The sequence below is a fragment of the Protomyctophum parallelum genome, assembly GCF_964188405.1.
Source record: "Protomyctophum parallelum genome assembly, chromosome: 23".
Lineage (NCBI taxonomy): Eukaryota > Metazoa > Chordata > Actinopteri > Myctophiformes > Myctophidae > Protomyctophum > Protomyctophum parallelum.
In genome coordinates, this window is record NC_139715.1 from 29,598,842 (window position 1) to 29,613,871 (window position 15,030).

General features: G+C 45.0%; 1 protein-coding gene across 5 annotated transcripts in view; it reads left to right on the forward strand.

The window, feature by feature from the left end:
- LOC310854427 (ATP-dependent RNA helicase DDX3X-like) overlaps window positions 1–15,030 on the forward strand; it is a 50,423-nt gene that overhangs the window by 21,835 nt on the left and 13,558 nt on the right. For 4 of the 5 annotated variants that reach the window (XM_083759067.1, XM_083759070.1, XM_083759068.1 and 1 more), the window contains 4 exons: window positions 1,434–1,594; window positions 3,011–3,155; window positions 3,943–4,087; window positions 11,785–11,835. In XM_083759067.1, coding sequence (XP_083615193.1) covers window positions 1,434–1,594; window positions 3,011–3,155; window positions 3,943–4,087; window positions 11,785–11,835 — 502 coding nt within the window. The remainder of the gene's footprint in view (window positions 1–1,433; window positions 1,595–3,010; window positions 3,156–3,942; window positions 4,088–11,784; window positions 11,836–15,030) is intronic. The other variant, XM_083759071.1, reaches the window with a different exon arrangement.

Below are 15,030 nucleotides of genomic sequence, written 5' to 3' on the forward strand. Positions count from 1 at the left end.
TCTCTCTCTCTCTCTCTCTCTCTCTCTCTCGCTCTGTCTCATTGTCTCTTTCTCTCTCTCAATGTCAATTCAATGAAATTAGCTTCATTGTGATCAGAAAATATCGCCAAAGCCATGAAAACAAAACAATGTACTTAATTGTTGACATTCTAGTACCAGTCGCTGTTGGATATACTAAGAACAGATGAAGGTTTTACAAGTAGCAGTTGTCCCGAGTGGAGTAGTAAGAGAGTGGCGACACTATTTGATCTCGCCGCAAAGCGGGGTGCCTATCTATAGTTCCAAACATTGGAACTATCCCATTGAGATAGAATGAGCACTTCCGCATTCCATTGTTGCAATGGGAGTAAACGCTAATGTCGCCACTCTCTTACTATTCCACTCGGCAGGTCTCTATTGGATAATGACACTTGATTAGATTAACTTTTCCTGCGGAGCCAATAGAGTAAAGCCCTACCCACACCAAAGGGTCACCATGCAACTCCTTGAGTCCGAACGGTTGCAAGGAGTTAACGCTAAAACCGTCTCGACCCTTTGGTGTGGTTTGGGCCGTTGGATTCCAAGCGTTGAATCACTAGGGTCAACGCGGGTCAACGCGCAACAAGACATATCACACCGCGGGGACAACGCTAAAACCGTCTGGACCCTTTGGTGTGGCTTGGGCTTAAGACAGAGTCACGACAACTCTGTTCACTTCATGGGGCTTCAGTCCAATGGAGGCTCTCCTACATAGACTTATATTGGCTTTAGTCCAATGGAGGCTCTCCTACATAGACTTCTATTGGCTTCAGTCTAATGGAGGCTCTCCTACATAGACTTCTATTGGCTTCAGTCCAATGGAGGCTCTCCTACATAGACTTCTATTGGCTTCAGTCCAATGGAGGCTCTCCTACATAGACTTCTATTGGCTTCAGTCCAATGGAGGCTCTCCTACATAGACTTGTCCTCCTAGCTGTCTTACTCTATGGCCCGGGATGCAGGGATGGTCTTTTAGAAATGAGTCCCAGGGACATTTTATGAGTCCCACTTCAACAACGTTAGGAGTCATATTTTTACAAATTGCAGCATTTAACTCCCATTTTATTTGATATGGTTATAATTATAATGTGGTTATATTCGTGTAGAAAACAGAAGAAGAAATGATTATTATAACTAAATCTAGCAAAATAAACCAGAATAAAAAAATGGTACAATAGTACAGTAGTGCATCCTGTGGATGCAGATGTCGTTGTTTTATTGCGTCCCTTAACTATAAACTGCGTTCTGGGATGCAAAATGCACCCCATTTCAACCTCTGGCTCTGTTTGTGGGGCAAGCAGACATGACCTTTGGGCAAGTAGAGCGGGACCTTAGTGTCAACCCCTGAAACCTGTGTTTGTGTGTGTGTGCGCGTGCGTGCGCCTGGGTTTGTGTGTGCGTGTGTGCGTTTCCAGTTTGCGTACCGCTCCAAGGTGCGTCCGTGCGTGGTGTACGGAGGAGCGGACATAGGGCAGCAGATCAGAGACCTGGAGCGAGGCTGCCACCTTCTGGTGGCCACGCCCGGCAGGCTGGTGGACATGATGGAGAGAGGCAAGATCGGACTGGACTTCTGCAAGTAAGACCTGGAGTCTGTGTCGTTATATTTAAACTGGACCTGGAGTCATTATATTTAACCCATTTTGAGAGGGAACCCCTTTTGGTGTTGCATACATTGTTATAATTTAGCTATTGAAAAATAGCAGATCTACAAGCTCATGAACTTGTAGGTCTGCTATTTTTGAAAAATCGTTAAAATGTGCCTCAAATCTTTCAGAAAATCGTTATGACTAGCCCTTAACCGTTGTGAGACGGGCGCAGTACCCACCTTGTGGCCGCGGGGGGTACTGCGCCCTGGGTGCGTTTTCGCTTTTTTAATTCACAAATAAATTCATTATTAATTTATAATTTGTTAAATTGGAAAAAGGGCTTCGTTAAGACCTCCATATTATTATGGTCAATGCCTGTGTGAAAAGTGGGAGCGATTGGTGCAGGAGGTGAGGAGATACGGCGGTGTTTCTGACAGACACACAGACAGACACACACTCAGACATTGACTGAATTATAGTATGATGATTTAGAAGATTTTCTTTTTTAATTTCGACGTCTAGGCCTGTCGAAATGCTCCCTTTCGTGCATGCAACAACTGTGGTAGGCTACATTATTGCATTTAGCTCCCCTCTTGTCCTTTGTTTGAGTGGTGCAACCACTCCAAGGAACAGCAATGTGACTATGTATGTGTGTGACTATGAGTACCAGTAGGGCCAAAAGTGGCGCTGTTGTGCCAGAGAGAGAGAGAGAGGGTCAGGGGGAGAGGAGAGGGGAGTTGCACCACTCGGTTCACTTCACCCCCATGACGTCAGCCGCTGCGGCTATGCCCGATAACAGGCTCGACGAGCCAAACGCTTATTGATACTCGGGTCTCGATAAACACCGAACCGGGTTTGTGATGGACCGGATTTTCGGGGAGGAACCAATTATATGGTCAGCACCAATGTTCTCTCTGAAAAAAGATTCGGTCTGAGCAAACACTCAAACCTCCTGAGCAGACATCAGCAACTACTGAGCAAACATACGTCACCTTGACACCAACTATCCAAACGTTAGATAATGCGAAGTGAGCTCCCCTCACTTCACACAAGTGTGATTTCTTTTCTTTTTTCCAAATGGATTTTGGTATACGAGTGAATCAATGAATAGTTGAATAGTTTCTTTTAAAGAAAAGTTTTTTTTTTTTTGCACCAGCGTCGGTGTCTGTGCGCGACAGATTTCAGTTGTGAGCCAGAGCATTTGGCCATGTTAGGGCGAACATTGGTCAGCACACTCTATAGTAGGGATGATTATCACAACAAAAGAAAAAGTATATATGTATTTGTAAGTGAAATCACTGAATATACCTTTGACACATTATTTCCTCTCTGTCTGTCTGTCTGTCTGTGTGTGTGTGTGTGTGTGTGTGTGTGTGTGTGTGTGTGTGTGTGTGTGTGTGTCGTAGCTACCTGGTTCTGGACGAGGCCGACCGCATGTTGGACATGGGCTTCGAGCCTCAGATCCGCCGCATCGTGGAACAGGACACCATGCCTCACAAAGGCATCCGGCAGACCATGATGTTCAGCGCCACCTTCCCCAAGGAGATCCAGGTGAGTTCTGAACCCTTTTTGACCTGAGATCACCTTCCCCAAGGAGATCCAGGTGAGTTCTGCACCTCTTTTGACCTGAGATCACCTTCCCCAAGGAGATCCAGGTGAGTTCTGAACCCCTTTTGACCTGAGATCACCTTCCCCAAGGAGATCCAGGTGAGTTCTGAACCCCTTTTGACCTGAGATCAGATTCTAAAAATGTTTTCTGAAAAAGCTATGTAAAAAAGCTAATAGCAGACCTACAAGCTCGTAGCGCGCCACTCGGTGGCGTGCAATGAGCTTGTAGATCTGCTATTTTTCAATAGCTAAAGCATAACGTAATGCTAACACCAAAACGGGTTCCTGCACAAAATGGGTTAATAACACTTTCTCAAAAACCCTATGTTTCTATGTCAGTGGTGCTCAACCCTTTTTCATGTCAACGAATCGTTGTGTTTTCACGCAGACTTTCATATTTAAACAATCCTGCCATCTGCATGTTGGATATCTTAATTTAAATCCCCGGAACTCAACTCTGTCCATTGTCAATGGCGTTTTTAATGTTTGTCTAGACAAGACAAACATTAACCCATTTTGGGGCGGGAGCCCTTTTTGGTGTTTTAAGCATCTACAAGCTCGTAGCGCGGCACTTACGAGCTTGTAGATAATCTTGGCGGTCCTTGACATGAAAATGTTCTGACATAGAAACATAGGGTTTTTCAGAAAACTGTCCTGTTTTAGAAGACATTCGTAGAATTGAATCTAGGTCTAAATGTGTTAATCCAATGAACCCCCCCTGTGGCTTCAGGTGTTGGCCCGCGACTTCCTGGAGGAGTACATCTTCCTGGCGGTGGGTCGGGTGGGGTCCACGTCGGAGAACATCACCCAGAAGGTGGTGTGGGTGGAGGAGAGCGACAAGAGGTCCTTCCTGCTGGACCTGCTCAACGCCACGGGTGAGACGCACGCACGCACGCACACACGCCACGCGCGCACGCCACGCACGCACACTAGTGCACTGGTTCCCAAACTTTTTCATGTCAAGGACCACCACATTGACATGAACCCCCATTTTGAGGAGATATGCCAGGGACCCCCCCATAAGAGAAGATTCTTTACGGCTCTAGTAGTGATTCTCAACCCGTTTAATTTCAAGGACCCCCAGTTTGACATGCATTAGGCTACGGACTCCCATTTCATTTCTATCTCTGGGACCTCCAATTTATATTGTAAAATCAATGTTAATTTAACTCTTGAGAGTGTACAAATGGACCCGACGTTGGGGTCCATTTGTACACTCAGAGTTACAGACCCATAAGGGTCCATTTGGTTCCAAACTATCCTTTAGATGGGGACCCCCTGGAACTCACTCAAGGACCCCTGGGGGTACCCGGACCCCACTTTGGGAACCACTGCACTAGTGCCATACATACATGGGCAACTGTTGGCCCGGGGCCTACATGCGGCCCAGGGGCCACATGTGGCCCCCAGGAGGCCTGGCCCCATGCCTTCACTTAATGCGGCCCTCAGGTTAATATCAGAATACTGATATATTATTGATTTCAACTGTTTACAATTCCAAACATGCAAACATGACCCGCTGTAATTCATTTATATTCATGAAGCTTAATGACTAGTGTTTAAATGTCATTGCATTTTTTAATGTCCAATGTATTTGTATTTAGTTCATAAAGTTAACATAACTGGTAACTAAATGCATTTGAAATTAAATACATAAAAGGGTAACTTTTTTTTGGATTCCAATTAAAAAATTTAGGAAATTGAATTTCAGAATTTCAATTCAAATTTAGCAAAAATCGAAATCTACAAGCTCAAAATGCATCGCAACGCGTTTTGAACTTTGTAGATCGGCTATTTTATGCTACGACAATGATTTATGCAAATGTGGCCCTCTGGAGTGAGTGTGTAAATATAGTGCCCCCACCCCCACCCCTGCTAGTGCTGCACCATTCTCGCTCAAATGAGAATCTCTATTTTCCTTCATAAGAATTGAGATCATTCACGATTCTCGTTGTTTCCATGGAAATAGTTGTTGTCTTTGGTCTGTAGTTGCTGAACACCTACTGCATTCACACTGTGCCACCGTCCTGGAGCCATATCGACTGTTTCGAACGCACAATCTAGATCGCCGTCTTTTTTCGATCGATTGTGCATCACTGACAGACACACACACTCACACATCATGAACATTGCCCGCCCTACACACACTAACACAATACAATCTGGTTATAAATGTGTGTGCGCTCCATGCTGTTAGATGTTGAGTTAACCCATTCTGACCTGAGATCAGATTCTAAACAATTCTTCTACGTCCTGAGTTTTCTGAAAAAGCTATGTTTCCATGTCAGTTGTTTTTCAAAAATATCAGACCTACAAGCCGACGCGCTAAGAGCTTGTAGATCTGCTATTTTTCAATAGCTAAAGCATAGCATAATGCTAACACCAAAAGGGGTTCCCGCCCAAAAATGGGTTAAAAGTCAGGAGAATGTTACGTATTCGCCAAGGGGGCGACCGTATATCTATCCTTCATTAAGTCAGTTCTTCTCAAACGGCCTAAATTACACTGTTCATTTTAAATATCTCGGGTCATATTGACACCCCGAATGCCCGGGGGGTATTTAGAACCATTAGAATCAGAGCGCCCGGCGATTTGCAGCTTCAGGGCCTATTTCAAGGTGGCACGCCGCCATCTTGGAAGTAGCTAGAAGTAGCTAGATGTAGCCAAAAACACCCCAGAGGCAATCGACAACAACGAGAGGTATATGATTACCGCGATGGGCCGTCAAAAACATAATCTTTGGTTAGAATTGGAATCATTGATTTAGATCAAGAGTTATTCACGTATTAAAGGTATATTCAGTGATTTCACTCAAAAAACCTTAGGTTTCGTTTTTGGCTGTGGGACCCAGCCTTTCGTCCAATCAGGATAGAGTCAAAAACGAAACCTAAGGTTTTTTGACCCCCAGGGGTTAACTGGGGACAGGGAGGAACTCCTTATATGGTCAGCACACTCTATAGTAGGGAGGATTATCACAACAAAACAAAAAAATAAGTGATATTTGAATTAAGTGAAATCACTGAATATACCTTTAAGATATTTGATCCCATCCATTAAAATGGAGGGGAATGGATGACGTCCCAACCGAATGTTGCCCAATAGAAGCTCCCAGGCTGTGGATGCTCTCGGTTATGAAATGATTAATGTTCCGTCCTGTGATTAACCCATTTTGGCCTGAAAAAAGTGACTTCTAAATCCTGACAGTTTTCTGAAATACCTATGTTTCTAGGCCTATATCACTCAATATTTTATGTCAAGGACCCCAAAGATTATCTGTAATTGGACTCCGAGACCCCCCATCTGAAAATATGTTCTTCCAGGGACCCTCCAGAAGCAAAGATTTGAGTTAAAAACGTTATTAAAAAATATATTCCAAATTTGAGGCACATTTTTACGATTTTTAGAAAATAGCAGACCTACAAGCTCGTAGTGGCGCGCTACAAGCTTGTAGATCTGCTATTTTTCAATAGCTAAATTATAACATAATGTTTAAAACACCAAAAGGGGTTCCCGCCCAGAATGGGTTCATCTCCGTCCTGAGCGCTGAGACTATAACTATTTGATAGAACGGAGACATCCGTTTATGCCACTCGGGGTGTTGACGTAAATATGCTAAAGTTAGTCACTCTGGAGAGAAGAGCAGTCTACCGTGATAGGACAGACAGAATATCAGTGTCTGGGGGGGAGACGTCCACTGAAAATAGCAGATCTACAAGCACACGTGGCTCGTTGTGACGCGCTGTGAGCTTGTAGATCGGCTATTTTTTGGTGATGCCAGTTGAGTCGGTGTAGATCAGTGGTTCTCAACCAGTGGTCCGGGGACCACCAGTGGTCCTTGAGGGGTTCCAGGTGATCCCCATGCAGCTAAATGATGGAGAGTTGGTGACCAAATGGACCCTTAATTAGATATTTATCTCTAGAGAGCGTACATTGAAACCAAATGGAATTGATTTGGTTTAATTTTGCGCTCTCAAGAGTTACATTTTTGTTAAACATCTGCATTATTTAATCTACAAGAAGCCTATACTAGGGATTTCAGTAACGGATAGTTTCCCAGCCGGTTAGCCGATAGGATTAACCGGGTCATTAACGGATAGTGGTTGATTTTTTTCTTTTTTTTAATAGGCTACCCCAAATGTAATATGCATGTATAGGCTACATAATTAAAGTTGGTAGACGAATGGCATACATTTATGCTCCTTTTTTAAAAGACAAACAAAAAAGCAACATTTAACAATATAAATAAATTGTTGTAGGCTTCTGGCTTAATCATCAATAAACAACGCATCGCATCTGCATGATGCATGCATCTGCATGATGCATGCATCTGCGCGTCTACAGTACAGAGGTCCGCCGGTTCTAGTCCAACAAAACATAAATAAATCCAGTCCAGATCTGAGCAACCTATACCTATAAAGCCACTGGACGCATGGGCTAAGCCTTTTTTTATTATTAAGGAAGATCAGCATGCATGTCACCGTGTTCTGTTTGTTGACTTTTCGCTGACGAGAAAACCCTCAAACATCGATAGCACATGGCTAACTTACTAGCCGTAAAAGCCGTGCCAGTGTGGGGACTCGGGAGACGGATAGGAGGAGGAGGAGGAGGAACCGGCAGCGGCTGTAAACGCTTCTCCTTCCAGGCCAAATGGGCAATAATGGATTTAATAATGTAGGTCTCTGCATTGATACGGTCGACATGTGTTCATCTCGTCTCGCTGTCACTTGCTTACATTTCGACTACCGCAAAGCTACCGTTGTAGCCAACTAGCCATTGAAGTACAACAGAGAACTTTGTGACATTGAGGGGGCAGAAAACAGAGCCCGAGCGCTGTTCATGCAGCCTGGAGTGTGACAAGCTGGGCGGCGCAAATAGCAATTTTAGGCATGTGTGCAACATGACAACTGTTTTAAAGTATTGTACAGTGACAACTACAGTCTCTGTAATGTTTATGTTGTACTATTACTAAAAACGATCTAAAATAAATTAACAAAAAAAACAAATTAACCGTTCAAGCTGATAAGAAATATCCTGATGTTTCTTAACGGTCGGCTAACCGGTTAGCCGGTTAACCCCTGACATCCCTAGCCTATACAATTAGAGAATGTATAAGAATTGTTATTTTGATCAACGTCTCTTCTAATGGTACCAACATCATGTTATCTCTCCTAATGATACCAACATCATGTTATCTCTCCTAATGGTACCAACACCATGTTATCTCTCCTAATGGTACCAACATCATGTTATCTCTCCTAATGGTACCAACATCATGTTATCTCTCCTAATGGTACCAACATCATGTTATCTCTCCTAATGGTACCAACATCATGTTATCTCTCCTAATGGTGCCAACATCAATACAGCATGGAATTGTGGACAAACTCTTATCCAACGATAACAACATATTATGTAGTTTTGGGTCTGAGAGGCTAAATCTCAAACAGATTTTTAAATGTTTTTTTTGTGGCTTTAAATGGAGGGACAGACAGTAGGCTGACAGGAAATGGGGAGAGAGATGGGGAGGGTGACATGCAGTAAAGGCTGCCGTCGGGATCGGGAGTCGAACCCGTGGCACACTGCCAGACTGGATTACCAGCCAAGGTGCCTGGACCGCTGAGCCACGGCCCAGGCCTGGACCGCTGAGCCACGGCCCAGGCCTGGACCGCTGAGCCACGGCCCAGGCCTGGACCACTGAGCCACGGCCCAGGATGGACCGCTGAGCCACGGCCCAGGATGGACCGCTGAGCCCCACGGCCCAGGATGGACCACTGAGCCACGGCCCAGGATGGACCACTGAGCCACGGCCCAGGATGGACCGCTGAGCCACGGCCCAGGATGGACCACTGAGCCACGGCCCAGGATGGACCTCTGAGCCATGGCCCAGGATGGACCGCTGAGCCACGGCCCAGGATGGACCGCTGAGCCACGGCCCAGGATGGACCTCTGAGCCACGGCCCAGGATGGACCTCTGAGCCACGGCCCAGGATGGACCTCTGAGCCACGGCCCAGGATGGACCGCTGAGCCACGGCCCAGGATGGACCGCTGAGCCACGGCCCAGGCCTGGACCGCTGAGCCACGGCCCAGGATGGACCGCTGAGCCACGGCCCAGGCCTGGACCGCTGAGCCACGGCCCAGGATGGACCGCTGAGCCACGGTCCAGGCCTGGACCGCTGAGCCACGGCCCAGGCCTGGACCGCTGAGCCACGGCCCAGGCCTGGACCGCTGAGCCACGGCCCAGGCCTGGACCGCTGAGCCACGGCCCAGGCCTGGACCGCTGAGCCACGGCCCAGGATGGACCGCTGAGCCACGGCCCAGGATGGACCGCTGAGCCACGGCCCAGGCCTGGACCGCTGAGCCACGGCCCAGGCCTTTGTATGAGTTGTATTGTATGAAATGATTTTATTCATGAAAAGAAAATACTGTTTTAAGCATCATTCTATCAAAATAACGTTTAACTTTAATACCATGAACACGGGCAAACAAGTGAATATAAAATATACACACACAAAACATTCAAAACATTTATTTTCAAACATAGCCATCCACATTAGCTCCCAACTGGTGGCATTGCAACACATTGTGAGCATATGTTTTTAAATTATAAACCGTTGTCCAATAATGGCGGCTGCATCAGCCAAAAGATATATAGGTTTGGCTGTATTATCGATTCACAGTCAGACGGAACCATAGTTAGAAAAACAAACATATTTGGCAGAGATTTGACTGAAAGTAGTGCTGCACGATTTTTGCTCAATTCTCCTCCACAAGAATTGAGACCACACTTCTCATTGTTTTTTTCCTGTGGAAATATGTATTGTCTGTATTTGCTGAGCCATAACTACTGTGGCTTTAAACAGACAACATCAAAGTGCTTAAAGACTTAAACCCATCTTTAAGTCTCTCTCTCTTGTAGCAAAAACAGTGACTAAAATGAATTGGCCAGCCAACTAGTGCTGCACCATTCCTGCTCAAATTTAGGTAGAGATGGAGCTTGATACCGATACCCATAAAAACATGATAACAAGCTTATCGAGTACCCGGTATCGATAAGCTTTGGGCTTATCGAGTACCCGGTATCGATAAGCTTTGGGCTTATCGAGTACCCGGTATCGATAAGCTTTGGGCTTATCGAGTACCCGGTATCGATAAGCTTTGGGCCTGTTATTGAGCATAGCGGTCCATGACGTCATGTTTAAACATTCAAGACAAGAGGCGATCTAGAAATAAATGTAATCATCCATGCTGGCACAAACATGTCGGTCTAAAAGTTTATAGATACCTTCCAACCAGCGCTCTCCGGGGAAAATAAATTACGCTTTTAAAGTGATGGTACACATATTAACCAGTTAACAGTTTCTTCAATATTATTTTCCAAAAGTAAAAAAGTTTAATTAATTTCCTTCCGTCTGTTAGAAAAGTACTGTATTTGAAGGTCCTAGGAAAATATACTGGTTCTGTTCAGAATGTATTGTCTCCCGTCTTTCCACAAAACAATATAAAATGCTCGATAGTGGGCTCGATAAGAACCCGGCTCGATAAGCCTGATCGATAAGGTGCTCGTTATCAATACAAATTAACGAGCTCCATCCCTACTCGTAGGTGTTTGAGTCTAGATTGTGACCTTTTTTTTTTCCTCTTCTTTTTGATGAATTGTGCAGCACTAGGTGAAAGCATTCCTTTTCGGGTTCATGATCCGGTCTGGAGCCGATTATATCGTTACGTCATGTTTTAGTATTGTTTTGTAGTCATCAGTCATCCGGAACTTCCCTCAAACCGGAAGAATAACAATAAAAGCTCTCATATAGCCTGCAGCTTTTTTGAGAAAAATGAGGGAAAAGGAAGTTCCGGATGACTACAAAACAATGACACAGGTGGCACAGTTGGTAGTGGTGTCGCCTCACAGCTAGAAGGTCCTGGGTTCGATTCCCGCTCGGGACGCTGTGGGCGCTTGCAGCGTGTTTCCTCCTCGAAAGGGCCTTTCTGTGTGGAGTTTGCATGTTCTCCCCGTGTCCCCTAGGGTAGGTACCCACACTAAAAACATGCAGTAATCCTGGTCTCTAAACTGCCTCCCCCTGGCCAGCCGGGGCTCCTGATGGAGGGGAAAGGACCTTGTTGGAATAACGTGTTCCTTCCACACGCTACGTCCAACCAGGAAAACTCCCCCCTGTCAGGTGTAAAGGAGCAACTTGGACACTCTCCCCATGTCCCCCATATATGGGGACTTGGTTGGCAGGAGGGTGTGTAGATCCCAGGATCACATTAGATAATTGACACAGGGGTGAAAAATGGGTTACAAAATCTTGGGATAAAAATTATATAAAAAACCCCCCAAAACAACGACTACAACATGACGTAGCGACATCATCCTGATGACTACAAAAGAATGACTACAACATGACGTAGCGATATCATCCGCTCCCGACCGGATCACACGGCAATGTAGTAACACAGACCAGGCTTTCCTCCGACGTGGAAAGCCTGGCGACGGCCAGGTTAAGTCAGGGTGTGGTTTGTGTCCCACATGGTGTTGTTGACACGTGGTTCTCGTTCGGTGTGGTTTTTATCTAAAGTGATCCCCAGCGAGGTTCAGGACAATGCAGGAGACACCATAGAGAAACCCGGTAAGCTCTTTGAAACTCTGACAACCTTTCTGTCATTATTACACACCCTTTGTTTTTTTTTCTCCTATTTAATTATTATTTATTTATTTTATATTTTTTGTCGTTTTTAGTATATATATTTTTGCCTGCTTCCTTTCTTAATGTGTAGTGGCTTGTTCTGACTCCGCCTGTCATTTTTTTATTATCATTTTTTAGCATCATACATATTGATATGTCTCATGTTTTTGCCTCAGTTGGACATATAATTCGATAGACCTTTCATTCTTGTGTGTCTGTGTGTGTGTGTGTGTGTGTGTGTGTGTGTGCACTATGTGCGTGTTGTGATCGTTTTCACGATTTTTCAAATAAACAGCAGATCTACAATGACAACAATATCTATTGTCATTCGTCTGTAGTTGCTGAACTGCATTGAAAACGTGGCACATTCTGCTCTGTTCTTGTCAAAACAAAAAAAAAGAATAATGAAATGCCTTCTGACTGCATTTGCATTTCAACGATGCAGAGGCACTTTGCAAGTGGCGCCAAACTTATTTTCGTCGTAAGGGGTTTGTGGCTGAGTGGTCCTTGTTGATGGATAAATCACAGACATGGTGATTAACCTTTTTAAACCAGATTCTACAAATGTCTTCAAAGTTATGACAGTTTTCACTATGTCGGTGGTGCTCCAACTATTTCATGTCATGAATTATATGTAATCGGCCGCTGACCCCCATCTGAAAACATGTTGTTCCAGGGACCCCCCCTCCCAGAAGCAAAGATTTGAGTTAAAAACGCTTGCTCTGAAAGAATATATATTCAAAGATTTTTTTTTTTTTTAAATAGCTAAAGTAGAACATAACCCAAAAGGGGTTCCTGTCCAGAATGGGTTAAAAATATAAACAATGACCACTCAGCCATACATTACCCCGCTTATTAAAGCTTCTATAAACAATAATATGGCAACATTTTAATGGACTTTTTATTATTTATTTATTTTGGTATTCAGACAGCCAGCAATGGGTAAAACGCTCTCACAAAAAGATTAGTCTCTGTGACATATCTAGGGGCCGCATTCTGCATTCAAAGATTTTCCTAGAAGCTTTGTCATTTTGTTTTTTTCCCCCCGACCAATGACAAAGCTAATTGGGATCCTTAATAAAAATCAAATCAAATATATTCTAAAAGAAAATCTTTGAATGCAGATTGTGGCCCCTAGATGTGTGAGACTAAATTCCTTTTGCAAGCTTTTCACTCACTGCTGGCTGTCTGAATACCACAAATAACTAAGCCATTAAGATTTGGACATGCTATTGCTTATAGCAGCTTTAATACATGAATCAATAAATTGACCCAAAACATAACAAGGTTAACGAGGTATTTCCTTGCTTGCGGTAACGAAAGTATTCCATTAGTGTCGCGCTGGCCGGTGTCTGGCCAGCTGCAGCACTGTCAGGAAACAAGGAAGTGAGTTGATCAAATACAATCCATTTTCGGGTTTACTGCATCGTCTATTTCTCGCTCGGATGTTTTAAAAAAACATTTTTGAGAGCAATGTTTTACCGTAAATTGTGTGTGTGTGTGTGTGTGTGTGTGTGTGTGTGTGTGTGTGTGTGTGTGTGTGTGTGTGTGTGTGTGTGTGTGTGTGTGTGTGTGTGTGTGTGTGTGTGTGTGTGTGTGTGTGTGTGTGTGTGTGTGTGTGTGTGTGTGTGTGTGTGTGTGTGTGTGTGTGTGTGTGTGTGTGTGTGTGTACATTACTGTCATGATGGAAACAGCAGTAAATCAAGCGTGGCGCAGCAGGTGCTCCGAGAGTTTGATTAGGCATCGGTTCTGTTATAGAGTGCAGCGGTCTGTTATAGAGCGGTCTGTTATAGAGCGGTCTGTTATAGAGCGGAGCGGTCTGTTATAGAGCGGAGCAGTCTGTTGTAGAGTGGAGCGGTCTGTTATAGAGCGGAGCAGTCTGTTATAGAGCGGAGCGGTCTGTTATAGAGCGGAGCAGTCTGTTTTAGAGCGGAGCGGTCTGTTATAGAGGGGTCTGTTATAGAGGGGTCTGTTGTAGAGTTGAGCGGTCTGTTATAGAGCAGTCTGTTATAGAGCGGTCTGTTGTAGAGTTGAGCGGTCTGTTATAGAGCGGTCTGTTGTAGAGTGGAGCTGTCTGTTATAGAGCGGTCTGTTGTAGAGTGGAGCTGTCTGTTATAGAGCGGTCTGTTGTAGAGTGGAGCGGTCTGTTATAGAGCTGTCTGTTGTAGAGTTGAGCGGTCTGTTATAGAGTGGAGCTGTCTGTTGTAGAGTGGAGCGGTCTGTTATAGAGCGGTCTGTTGTAAAGTGGAGCGGTCTGTTATAGAGTGGAGCTGTCTGTTGTAAAGTGGAGCGGTCTGTTATAGAGCGGTCTGTTGTAGAGTGGAGCGGTCTGTTATAGAGTGGAGCTGTCTGTTGTAGAGTGGAGCGGTCTGTTATAGAGCGGTCTGTTGTAGAGTTGAGCGGTCTGTTATAGAGCTGTCTGTTGTAGAGTGGAGCGGTCTGTTATAGAGCGGTCTGTTGTAGAGTGGAGCGGTCTGTTATAGAGTGGAGCTGTCTGTTGTAGAGTGGAGCGGTCTGTTATAGAGCGGTCTGTTGTAGAGTTGAGCGGTCTGTTATAGAGCTGTCTGTTGTAGAGTGGAGCGGTCTGTTATAGAGCGGTCTGTTGTAGAGTGGAGCGGTCTGTTATAGAGCGGTCTGTTGTAGAGTGGAGCGGTCTGTTATAGAGCGGTCTGTTGTAGAGTGGAGCGGTCTGTTATAGAGCGGTCTGTTGTAGAGTTGAGCGGTCTGTTATAGAGCTGTCTGTTGTAGAGTGGAGCGGTCTGTTATAGAGCTGTCTGTTGTAGAGTGGAGCGGTCTGTTATAGAGCGGTCTGTTGTAGAGTGGAGCGGTCTGTTATAGAGCGGTCTGTTGTAGAGTGGAGCGGTCTGTTATAGAGCTGTCTGTTGTAGAGTGGAGCGGTCTGTTATAGAGCGGTCTGTTGTAGAGTGGAGCGGTCTGTTATAGAGCTGTCTGTTGTAGAGTGGAGCGGTCTGTTATAGAGCGGTCTGTTGTAGAGTGGAGCGGTCTGTTATAGAGTGGAGCTGTCTGTTGTAGAGTGGAGCGGTCTGTTATAGAGCGGTCTGTTGTGGAGCGGTCTGTTATAGAGCGGAGCGGTCTGTTATAGAGCTGTCTGTTACAGAGCGGTCTGTTATAGAGCTG